We start from the raw sequence: 12,579 nt of genomic DNA, 5'->3' as shown, positions 1-12,579 counted from the left end.
TGGATTAACGATTATAATTAATGGAATAACCGTTATAGGGAAATTATTATTTTTTGTAGAATGGTGGATATTGGTAGAAATTGAGAAAATAACGGTAGAATGTAAGTAAATATTTGTAAAAGGAAAATTTCTATTAGTAAACCGGGAAATTCCGTTGCTGGAATATATTTTCCCATTTTTATCGGTCTCTCATCAAATAGATTGCTTTGAATTGAATTTTGTGAATTTCCCGAATATGGGCAATAAGGATATTCCAACCATTTGCACAAGGAAAACTTAAGCTTCTTTTTTGTGCAGATTAGGTATTTGTAGAAGAGAAACCAGAATTGAGGGTTTAAACTATGACTTCAATTAAGCTCCCTGTACTTTCTTATCGCATTCCCTTGAAATGGGCGAAATCCTGACATTTTGCTAAACCCCAAATGTCAGCCTTTCCAAGTGAATGCGTTATCCATTCCACTGCGTTTCACAAACGTTCTGTTGAAAATTACAGGCTGTTATTCTGTCTAAGTTTACAGGAACGTTGCACAAATTATAGCGACAAGTTTTGTTGGGCTAAAATGTAATTTTCTTGGTATTCATCGGACAATACCATTATGGTTGATGTTATGGTTGGTTTATAGCAACTTCCAGAGTGTAATTGAATTGAAAAATAAACTTGGCACAAATTATGTGGAATCGCCCATATAAGCGTTTTCGTTCGTGAAAAGGAAATTCGTCTTCTTTTCGTACGTCCTAGGAACATGTGAAAACTTTGTGCCAGGAAATTTTCAGATGTTTGTAATTTGGGCGGTTTTTCGTTGGTATTTCAAAGCTGTTTTTCCAATTAAGAAAAGTGAATTCTACCACCAGTACCGTAACTTGGATGACATTCCAGAGGGTGCTGAAAGCAACTGACTTGTTAATAGTTGAGATTAATAGAAGTACTAGATTTAAGTGAATGAGCTATACTACGCGCAGATTGTCATTTGAATGAAGATTTTGCAGCGCCCTGGTCCATGAGCTAATCGGTCCACACGGCATTGACTGCTTGCTATTCTAAGTAAATACCACAACTAATTTTTCAAGGTCTGATCTGATAAACTGATGTGGTAATTTGGATGGAACTTGTTGAATTTAATAAGAAACAAAAGTTTCTAGCGTCGCTTCATATGGAAATTAATTAAAATGAAAGAACTGGTGCAAATAGCATTCTCAGAATTTTTCACGATTCATTAAGAATGAATTGCTACGAGCGCTAGATTTACCAAAGCCTAAATTCGAAAAAAAAAATCTGGAAACTCCCAATTTTCTCGAACTTTTGACTTTTTGAGATATTTGAGAAAATTCAAGAAAAATCCCATCTCAACTGCTTATCATTGGATAGTTCCAATGAAATGAAAAAAAAAATGTATTGCCGCATACATCCACAGGATGACTGTTGAAATTGAACAACACAACTACTCGTAAACTCGACAACAAAAACCAAAACAAATTTTATTCTCCATTGACGAATCGTTCGTACGAAGTGCGCCTCAATTTAATACAATAAAACAAAATCATAAAACAAAACACAAGTTCCATTTCAACTTGAACACCAAAATATATAACATAAATGTAATGTGATGACAAATTTTATTTTACTACACACAATACACCAACAGTGGCACATATTATATAAGTTGTATAATATAGAGGTATATACATAATCAGTTATGTGCTCATCAACAGAGAACCAGTGTATTCCTTTTCAGGAAGATATACATAGACCATACAATCGAAAAACGTATGTCCTTAAGAATTTTATTATACCCCCCAGAATCCCTATTCAAATTTATGTATAACGTTATTATGTGTTCCATCTTAATATCATTTTATGAGTTTATCTTTTTTTTATATTTAATCTTCATTCCATATCCTCTCTATATTCTTCTATGAAATATGAATGCATTTATTCGCCCTCGTAATAAGTGTAACCTATACACTGACAATATACACACTCATTTTTATGTGCATAATAAAAGGACCATCTTAAAACCATATCGTGGAAAAAAAAGCCACTTTGAACGAAAACCACGCCTATCGCACAAACAAAACCGAATATGAACAAAAAAAAAATTTATTGCGAAAATTCAAATAAGAATTTCTGTTGCCTTTCCCCTCAGCCATCGCTCTGGAAATTATGCTCTTTGCTCTCCCTTTCTCAGTTGAACGTTTTCGTCGGAAATATCTCAAAAACATCCCTTAAAAATGGGGTGGGTTCTGTGTGATTGTATGACTGTGTATTATTACGTATACGGATTTTCTATATTTGAACGAGGCTGATTGAAATTTCCAGCAGCAACCGTTTTGTTATACCATTCAGTTGAACAAATGACATTGTCCTGATAACAACAGAATTGTTATTCAGGATTGAATCAATCTGTACGTCGAATCAATCGAAGTTTTTCTTTTTTGATGTGACGATCACAATATTCGAACGGATTAATTTTTTTTCGGTTGCGTTTGTTCGGTCTATTTAAATATTTAAACAGTGAAAAAAGGAATCAAAGTCGCGCGAAAATTTTGAAATTTTAAATTTTTGAAAACTTGCTGTTGGTGTTTCATAAGCAGTCAATGTACATCGACAACGGCAAGCGATCGTGTGTGTTTAGTTTATCGTTCATAAATTTGATAAGTTTCCGATAACAATGTCAACTGCCTTCTTAGTCGATAATATCCTTAATGATAAAGAGGAACGCACCGAATCGCTATCATCTGATACGGAATCGGACACCACATCTGATATTAAAGATTCCGTGTGCGGTTCACCGCGTAACGATCATCTGCCAAATGGTGATGACAAAATTAACATATCGGAAAGTTTGCTAAGGACATACGCTATGATAAGGAATAGTGGACATCATATCGGAATTGATGAAATGTGTTGTGCAAAGTGTGGTCATTTTCAGATAACGAAACGGGGAGGATATGAGGATACCGACATTGACTTGGATTTTAAATGTGATAAATGTGGTGGATCGGAGGCAATTAACACAAAGGAAACCATTCTGAAGGACAGTGTTAAGCCGATATTGAAATTTAGTGTGTCGGCGATATTAGGTGATAAAAAGGATTGCGTTAAAGTTAGGAATGGTAAGACATCTCCTTTTTATATACTTCCACAATCGCTTAATGCAATCCTAGCTTGAGTATGAGAACTGTAAGGTTACAAATGTGTTTTAGAGTTCGGGCTCGAGTTTGCTCTGTCTCTATTAGTAGAATAAGTTTAGAGTCACAAGTTCCTTCTTAATACCTTGTGGAAGTGGATTATTATCCGCTGTCGACAACGACGACAAAAATGGATTATCTCTGGCTAGTGTTTCATTTTTACAGCATGAAAAAACTATTGAAGTCCGTAACAAACACAAATGAAGTAGTAGATTCCATGATTTTGTTGCGAGACGATTGTATATAAGAAAATGAGACTTTTCGGATGGGAATCAAAATTTTATAAGTAACTAAACTAAGAAATTCTCATTCTTCTGCTTGAACAATCGAAGATAAATTAATACTGCGATCCCCCAAACTGCACATTTGTGGTTGTAGTTGATAAACCATCTGACTTCTGGCTATAGTGTTTCGATTTGTGGCCCAATCGGTCTTACTCTCAATCAAATTTAATAGTCAGATCGAACCAATACAACTGAAAAAGGGTGAAAATTAGAGAATATTTATATATTTATATGTCTACTGGAGCATTCTTGGCGGAGAATTGAATTCAAATCGTCTTAAACATTTTAGGAAAATTAAGTTTTTAACTTGCGAAAAATCACGGAAGTCAGCACGTTTCTTACTATTGGTGATTTGGATGTGCATGAAAATTTCATCCTGTGAACGTAGTAAAAATTTGCCAAAGAAAAATAGTGCTCAGCTTTCACTACAATTACAAATGCTTGCAGTTCGTTGCCGGGTCCGTAGAATGACAACAATGTAATATTTTCCGGCTGTTTCATTGTTTTTGTCCTCCAAGATTTTTTTGCTGGGATGCCAAAGTCAAAGTTCGTTCACGAAAAATTGGGTGCATTGAAAGCGTAAGTGTAGGCAAGCTTTTATTTTCGGGTTCAATGAGAAACTCAGCTCAAAATGTGGTAAAAATATGGGTCCAATATTTTGGCCTTCTTAACCATCCAAAGACATTGTTAGCTTTTTTAAGAATCATGACAATTTATTTTTGTTTTTCTTTTTTTTTACAAAGAAATTATTCTAATTAGTTTTCAGATTTATAACAAATCAAATACGTTTGAAACGAAATTAGCACCGTCATTTTTAAAAGTTTTCAAAATTGAAGCACAATTTCCTCTCTGAATTTCTATTGAATATTGTTGTATCAAGAAATTTGTCGAGCGCTTTTCTCCAGTTTTTCGTTCCAACAGTTTTCCGATTTTACTAATGAACTTCTTAGTGTCCTCTCCCATTGGCCCGAACGTTTCGAAAGCGATAGGAGTGAATATGTAGTCACGTTTTAATGCCATGTAGTGATTGTGTTTATGATTGATCTGCGACCGAGCCAGCGATTTGCGCTGATTGCGCTACGTACGATGGAGCAATAGTGTCGCTGACAGTAGCATCCCAAACCAAAGATTTTCCTCGTTCCCATGGAGTGATGGTTACACCGTCAACGCGCTTGCCGCCCGATCTGCTTATTCCAGGCGGCTCTAGCATGCTCGGGAAATCGATTTTAGATAAGGCATTCAAGGTTATTTTATTGAATCCTACATGTCTCGGAATTCTACCAGCGCTCCTAATACACGATAAACCGTGGTGGCCGTTTTCTTCGACAGTTTTGCCACATCGGCAAGTGTGTTTTTCGCATACTTTCCCTCCCAAACGTATGGCAATTCGAGCTGTATTGTTGTTCAAAAGTAGGCCCAACTGAGACGACGGTATCACTTGCAACCACTTTGACGATTCGTTTTTGGATGATGCAAGTAAGCGCGCTCTATCTGTTTGGTCAGCATTGCTCAACAATGTCTCGAAAATTAATTTCATATTCGGGTAATTACAATTTGTTTGGTTTTCACGTTTTGCTTCAGTGTCAGGTACCAGGCTGGATGGTAGATCATCGATCAATTGTTAGCTTGCCTACTTAAAATTGATGAAAATAATTAGTGTGCGAATGGACTCAGATTCTGATGAATAATCTGGGCCTTATTTTAAGATCTGGGCAGTTCAGAGAGCTGCAGCCTTTTGAAAAACTAATTTGATAACAATAGCTCCTTTGAATAGTTTGAGCACACTGGAGCTATGTGGTATTACATTACTTTGTCGATTTGACGAATGAAGAAGGAAAGAAATAATTGTGTTTTTGACTATCTAAGAGTAATTATACCTAGAGAGGAACTTTCGAACAAAATTACGTAAAATATGTGGTCCCAACATGAAATACGAAATTTTTATTGGTATGTGTGTTTGCCCTCTTAATTAAGTGGATCAGAAGCGAAATAGCATCAACGCATACATGTATTGGTGTAAAATTATACGAAATGGGTATTATTATACAAACTGACGTTAGGACCACATTTCGTCGTACAAATTTCCTCTCTAGGTATAATTACTCTAAGGTTTTTGATTTATCGAAAGCTAAGGTACTCTTGGAAAATTATTGTGGTAAAATCTGATGTCCTCAATCACTAAAAACAAGCTGGTACTGATAGGCTTTCCCTGATGTTTTTGTGTAAAGTACGCGTGGCAATAAAATATTTCATACCACGCTTGCTTAGGCCAAAAATAGACATCCAATTGCATTGGCAATTATGCTACGTTTTCCATTGTTATTATTTGATATTCACACACGCTAAAATGTAGCGGTCAAGATCATTTCGCCAACAACGTCTTAGCATGTCTATTCATCAGAGAGGATGACAATTACTCGTGTGTTTTCGGCCTTACAATCACCTGCTTTGGACTAGTAGAGTAGAGATAGAGATAAATTCACACTGTGTACTGATGATAACTACTTCAGTGAAAGTAACGAACAATTCTTCCGTGGGCTGAATACTATGCTGCACTTCTTAGATGGGTCAGGTCGCTTGTCGGACGACAATAATTGCAATCTTGGTTTTCTTACCATTTTTAAATAAGCTAGTGTTTTCAAGATCACAAAATTATAGTCAGATGAAAAAGCGATGCAAGAATAATCTATTTTCGCAACAAGAGACGAAACCTAGGACTTTCCATTGCCTTTATTGCGAAAAACGTTGTATACAACTCGATGATAAATGTTTTTTTAGGCACACGGTAGCATAAATAACTATTGCTACATCATTAAATTTGCATCTCTTTCATTTTCACTTGCCGTGTAGAAAACAGCACCCATATCATGCTTTCTTTTACTTAAATTTACTCTAGTACTTCTAGAATTCCGTTGCGAATGACTCAAGTTAACGAGTTTACAAGGAATTTACAACCAAGGAAAAAATGTTGTGTTTACAATTTCTCCAATCTCACTACTCCAATATTGCCCATCTGCGAACTTAAGGCCAGTCATTGGGAAATGACAGGACAGTTTCCCGAAAATGTGTGGAAAATTTTATCACAAAAATTCACCGAAAAAATTCAAAGAAACTCACCTCTGATGCTTTCCATTGTGCTCGGGCATAGTCTCTTTAGGTCGCCAAGGCATATTTGAACACTAAAACACCCTTTACTCGATGCAAAAACAAAGCTTTTTTTAGTTTTGTCGCGACAAAAACACAGAAAATATTTCGACACAACTGTGACAATCCGCTACTATAAGTACTAGAATGAATGTTTGCTGTGTTCACTTCGGCGGTAAAATATTTTCAATGGAAAGCATAAGAGGTGAGTTTCTTTGAATTTTTTCGGTGAATTTTTGGGAGACAATTTTCCACACATTTTCGGGAAACTGTCCTGTCATTTCCCAATGACGGGCCTTAACCTCATGATTTTCATTCTCTGTCGATCAAAACCAAAATTTTGAAAATCGGTTGAGAATTACTCGAGTTATCGCGGTAACAAGTGTTACTGACGGTCTCTGCCGTTTTTAGCCCCGTACGAAGTACTGGGGGCTTATAAGATTAATATGCCGTTTGTAACACGTCGAATTGGAAGCAGACAGTAAGGGCAAAGCATTTGGTTATGTTCATAGACTACGAATCCGCAATAAAAAAATGTCCGTCCGTCCGTCCGTCCGTCCGTCCGTCCGTGACCCCTCTAGCTTGAGCAAATCACAACCTTTTTTCAAAATTCTTTTTTTCCCCGATTGGTATCGACAAAAGTAAGGTCAAGTTCGAAAATGGGCATGGTAGGGTCGGCCCTTCCAGAGCTAGGGCCCTATAGGTGTTTTTCAGTCTTTCGACGATATCTACCGAAATACGCACGAGTAGAACAAAGTTGCTGAACATTGTTTTTGTGTAGGATGCAACGCGAGCTTGTTGGTAGGGCTCAAAGGTCGTTACTCGGCCCTAAGAGTTTTTTTCCACATAAATCGAGTAAATCTCATCCGATTTTGCCAGATTTAGTTTTTTATGGAAGGTAATTGAATACCGAAAAGAACGTGTCGAAAAAAGTTTCAAATTTGGGCCCTTGGACTAAGGCCGCTACTCGGCCCTAAGTGTTTTTTGCACATAAATCGAGTAAATCTTATCCGATTTTGCCAGATTTAGTTTTTTATGGAAGGTAATTGAATACCGAAAAGAACGTGGCGAAAAAAGTTTCAAATTTGGGCCCTTGGACTAAGGCCGCTACTCGGCCCTAAGTGTTTTTTCCACATAAATCGAGTAAATCTCATCCGATTTTGCCAGATTTAGTTTTTTATGGAAGGTAATTGAATACCGAAAAGAACGTGGCGAAAAAAGTTTCAAATTTGGGCCCTTGGACTAAGGCCGCTACTCGGCCCTAAGTGTTTTTTGCACATAAATCGAGTAAATCTTATCCGATTTTGCCAGATTTAGTTTTTTATGGAAGGTAATTGAATACCGAAAAGAACGTGGCGAAAAAAGTTTCAAATTTGGGCCCTTGGACTAAGGCCGCTACTCGGCCCTAAGTGTTTTTTCCACATAAATCGAGTAAATCTCATCCGATTTTGCCAGATTTAGTTTTTTATGGAAGGTAATTGAATACCGAAAAGAACGTGGCGAAAAAAGTTTCAAATTTGGGCCCTTGGACTAAGGCCGCTACTCGGCCCTAAGTGTTTTTTGCACATAAATCGAGTAAATCTTATCCGATTTTGCTAGATTTAGTTTTTTATGGAAGGTAATTGAATACCGAAAAGAACGTGGCGAAAAAAGTTTCCAATTTGGGCCCTTGGACTAAGGCCGCTACTCGGCCCTAAGTGTTTTTTGCACATAAATCGAGTAAATCTCATCCGATTTTGCTAGATTTTGTTTCATTTGAGAGATAATTGAATGCCGAATTGAATGATGGCAAAAAAAGTTTCAAATTTGGGCCTTTGGACTAAGGCCGCTACTCGGCCCTAAGTGTTTTTTGCACATAAATCGAGTAAATCTCATCCGATTTTGCTAGATTTAGTTTTTTATGGAATCTAATTGAATACCGAAAAGAACGTGGCGAAAAAAGTTTCAAATTTGGGCCCTTGGACTAAGGCCGCTACTCTGCCCTAAGTGTTTTTTGCACATAAATCGAGTAAATCTTATCCGATTTTGCTAGATTTAGTTTTTTATGGAAGGTAATTGAATACCGAAAAGAACGTGGCGAAAAAAGTTTCAAATTTGGGCCCTTGGACTAAGGCCGCTATTGGGCCCTAAGTGTTTTTTGCACATAAATCGAGTAAATCTCATCCGATTTTGCTAGTTTTGGTTTCATTTGAGAGATAATTGAATACCCAATAGAAAATAATATCGTAAATTGTTGGTTTTATTTGAGAGGTACTTCGTACGGGCTTTCGTAATTGCGCTATGCGCAATTTTAAAAATGAACACTTTCAGTAAATTTGACCATGCCCAACTTGACTTGCATTTTGGTAACAGACGCATTAGAGGGTTGTAGACGTATTAGGGTTCCGGGCGTATTACGGCTACGGACGTATTATGGTTACGAACGAAATAGGATTACGGGTCGTACGGGGCTAAGTCGCAGCAAACGCTCCGACTGTTCTGATGCCTTGTTTTGTGTGTATTTACACACCTAGAGGGTCCATACATCCATTAAAACTTGTCAGCTTAGTATCAGGCTGCATTCTTCGTTCAAACAATCTCTTAGTTCCAGTTCTGGCCCCTCTGGAAGCAGTTTGGTTCCATAATGGAAAGTATTATAAGTTAAATTATTTTGTTTTCAGTTCTACTTACAAATGATTGATCCATGTAACAGTAACATGGTGTCCCATCCAAAAATGCACTGTAGTTCTCTCATTTCAATCACTACATAAAAGATCAGATCATTCTAGTTCCTGAATTCTAACGGGAACCTAAGGATCTTAGACAACTATAACGCAAAATGCAGTGTCTTAGATCCAAGTAAAACTAAAATCTGACCTCCAACATCTGACATCATGACTCCAAATAATGAATTGATAGACGGCACTTAATTTCAATCCAATAAATAATTCAAACTGTGTGGTAAATCAGACAGACTCGTTTTTAAGTCCCTTTTAAAAAACCATTCCATTCAAATAGAATCCTTAATCAAAATAAAGGCGTTTCGGGGTATTAAGTTTGTATTCTCCTGGTGAACTGATGGCGCAAAACCTTTTATTATATCAGTTTTTAAACGGAGAAAGAAAACTCTGCTAATATGAAACATAAACAAAATCGCTTAGAATAATAACACCGCTACGAACCATCCCGTAGACCATGTAAAGTTCAATATAAAAATATGAACAACGAAAAAACGAACGAGATTCATTTATTGTTATTTTTAGCCACAAACTGCTAGTAGAGGCTGTAAAAACATCATATTGTTAATCATGTTTAAATTATTATCATGTGATGTGAACAACGCACTGAATCGACAAAAAAAAACATATTTTTTATTGCACCGAGATTGCCTTAAACAGTTTGCTAAAAAACACTAAATCCTTCCATTGTATCCCATTGAATAATCTATGCCATGAGATATACAACATTTTATAGCAAATTTTTGGGTTGATTTTATGGGGTGAGTTAAATATTATTGTTCTCTATTATTGACTGAATACAATGTATACAACATTTCGAATGGGATGGGACCGATCAATCTGGGTGTATAAATGTAAGATTTAGAAGGAACAAAAAATTGGTGCAAAAAATGTTTTTTTTTGTTATTAATTGAAAGCAATAAAAAATGTTTGGATGGAAAAATGTGAAAATAATCCCTTTATTAGCAGTGAATAAAAGAGAACATCAATTTGTAGGTGGTCGAGATCGAGACCATTCATAGACAGACGGCAGTAAAATGGGAAGCAGCAGGTCTGTCACTTTTTATCATAAAATACATTTAACTAAGTGATGGGAAATCCAGTACTTCATTTGTTTCAACATACATTTTGTTAAAAAGGTTACATTTGCCAGAGCTAAACGTTCATTTTTGTCATAACTGTGGACAACAGATAGATAGTGAAATCCAAACTCATCTCAGACTGATTCTTAGCCCCATATTCTAGTAGTTCTTTTGTTACTTTAAAGCTGGTTTCGGCCAGCGTGTTAAATTTTGAATATAATTTCATCTCAACATGCTATCAAATATCGTTTGATTGCCGCTTTTCACTACTAGATACTTGAGATCCTTGAAGTAATAAAGAATTTACGACAGGGAAAGTTTACTTTCTAATATTTTGTTACAGACACAGAAAAGCGACTTAGTTTCTGATTTGGGAGATGTTGTCGTTTGTTGTTCATTCCACAAGAATTTTGTTGAACAAATGAAATTGTAGATTTTCTGAATCTTGATTTTCTTGTCACAAGAACGAAAAACTAAAATAAAAAATCTAGATTTTCATTTGCTAAACAAGTTTTGTGTGGAAACTTACAAACAACAACAACAAATCAGAAAATATGTCGAATTTGACTTTTCTCTCACTGTACAGAAAATGTTTCTGACTTTAGGTGGATTTATTCCCTTGACTGTAAGTCAGGGTCTTATGCTGGAAAATACCATAAAATGTTTGTATGAAATGTTATGAAAAACGGAATTGTTTGTTCCAATATTTTGCTTGTAAACACGATAACTTGAGTAATTATTATCAACCAATTTTATTTTTTTTAATCGACGCAGAATTATATTCTTGAGGTTAAGTTCGAAGATGGGCGATGTGGTATTAAGGATCTGCAAGTTATTCCAGAAAAACAGTATTTTACACTGTTCAAAAATTCAATCAATCGAAAAAGATTACTTTGATGAAATTTGATAATTTGTCAGTTGGTTATCTATAGTCAGCTATAACGGTGATAGTCAGCTATCACGGGCAAAAGTAGCAGATTTCACGCCATGACATAAAATATTTATAAATTTTTTATGAAAAACCATTTTCTGAACCGTTATTCAAATGTATGGAATGATGACACTAGAAAACAATCAAACCGAAAACTTTAAAACTCCCACGAGTGTGAAGTTTGCGGCCAGAGCGAAGCGAGGGCTGTAATTCGCACGAGTCGTGCTATTTTATTAATGATTAAAGGTTTTGTGAATTTAGTTAGTACCGGGGGCTTCCTTTTTGGACATAAGTGTAAGGGAAGCAGGGCCTATTTTAAGGAAATTAAATTTCCAAAAATTCTCAAATTTTTCAATCACTTTTCATCATTTCATCTAAAAACACAACAGATTGCATCGTAAATGTTGTTTTTACTGCCTTTTTAGTTGTTTTTCATGTCTTTGAGCTTAGCTGATTACTTCGGAATGAGATCTAACAGAAAACAAAATATGGAAATTTTAAGAATTTTTGTGAAATTTGTGAAATTTTTGGAAATTAAATTCCTTAAAATAGGGAAGAACGTCTACAGTACTATTTTATATTGTACCAATGTGAAAGAGTCCTCTAATCGTTCCACATTCGCATCTTTTACTTTTGATTAGCGTTAGCAATAAGACTATGAAATTGAATAATAGACAACTTACACAAGTGGGAAGTCTGCGGGCAGAGCGGAGCGAGGGCCGTAATTCACACGAGTCCTTTTCTATTTATTGTTGATTATCTGGCCGCAAATTTACAAAAAGAAATAGAGAACAGAAAAAGTACTTTTCCAAAGAATTTGCACTCAAGCGAAGGTTTTCATATCAGATATTTGTGATGTTTCGGAAGTTTAACAACGGAAAATAAAATGAAATTGATTAAAAGTATATTGAAAAAATTGTCAGTCAAGGGACCTGACCCGCCCAAAAGGTGGGACCTAGTTGTTAGGATCTCATTTTAAACAAAAAAGACCTAAACGAGTAAACGAATGAAGTCTGGCCAGCACACCATATTATATTATATGTTGAAAGGTCGGACAAGCTTATTTCAAATTATTCGAAAAGATAAAAAGATATATACCGAGCCGGAGGCGAGTTCTGGAATCGAGTTCGCTAAAAAAGCCTCTTTAGCATGCGTTAGGAACAATATTTTGTTGATAGTGTGTCGGAAATGAGCGACGAAGTCCCGATATTTCGACACTTAGATAAACATAA

At 35.8% G+C, this 12,579-nt stretch overlaps 1 protein-coding gene across 1 annotated transcript in view; it reads left to right on the top strand.

Moving 5' to 3' along the window:
* The first annotated feature begins 2,358 nt into the window (after positions 1-2,358).
* The window catches only part of LOC119079805 (homeobox protein 2-like), a 53,022-nt gene continuing 42,801 nt past the window's right edge, over positions 2,359-12,579 (top strand). Inside the window, exon 1 of the mRNA XM_037187873.1 lies at positions 2,359-3,114. Coding sequence (XP_037043768.1) covers positions 2,670-3,114 — 445 coding nt within the window. The 5' untranslated portion in view covers positions 2,359-2,669. The remainder of the gene's footprint in view (positions 3,115-12,579) is intronic.

Source organism: Bradysia coprophila, unplaced genomic scaffold, assembly GCF_014529535.1.
Source record: "Bradysia coprophila strain Holo2 unplaced genomic scaffold, BU_Bcop_v1 contig_339, whole genome shotgun sequence".
NCBI classification, from domain to species: Eukaryota; Metazoa; Arthropoda; class Insecta; order Diptera; family Sciaridae; genus Bradysia; species Bradysia coprophila.
This window is presented reverse-complemented; position numbering and strand designations above follow the sequence as displayed.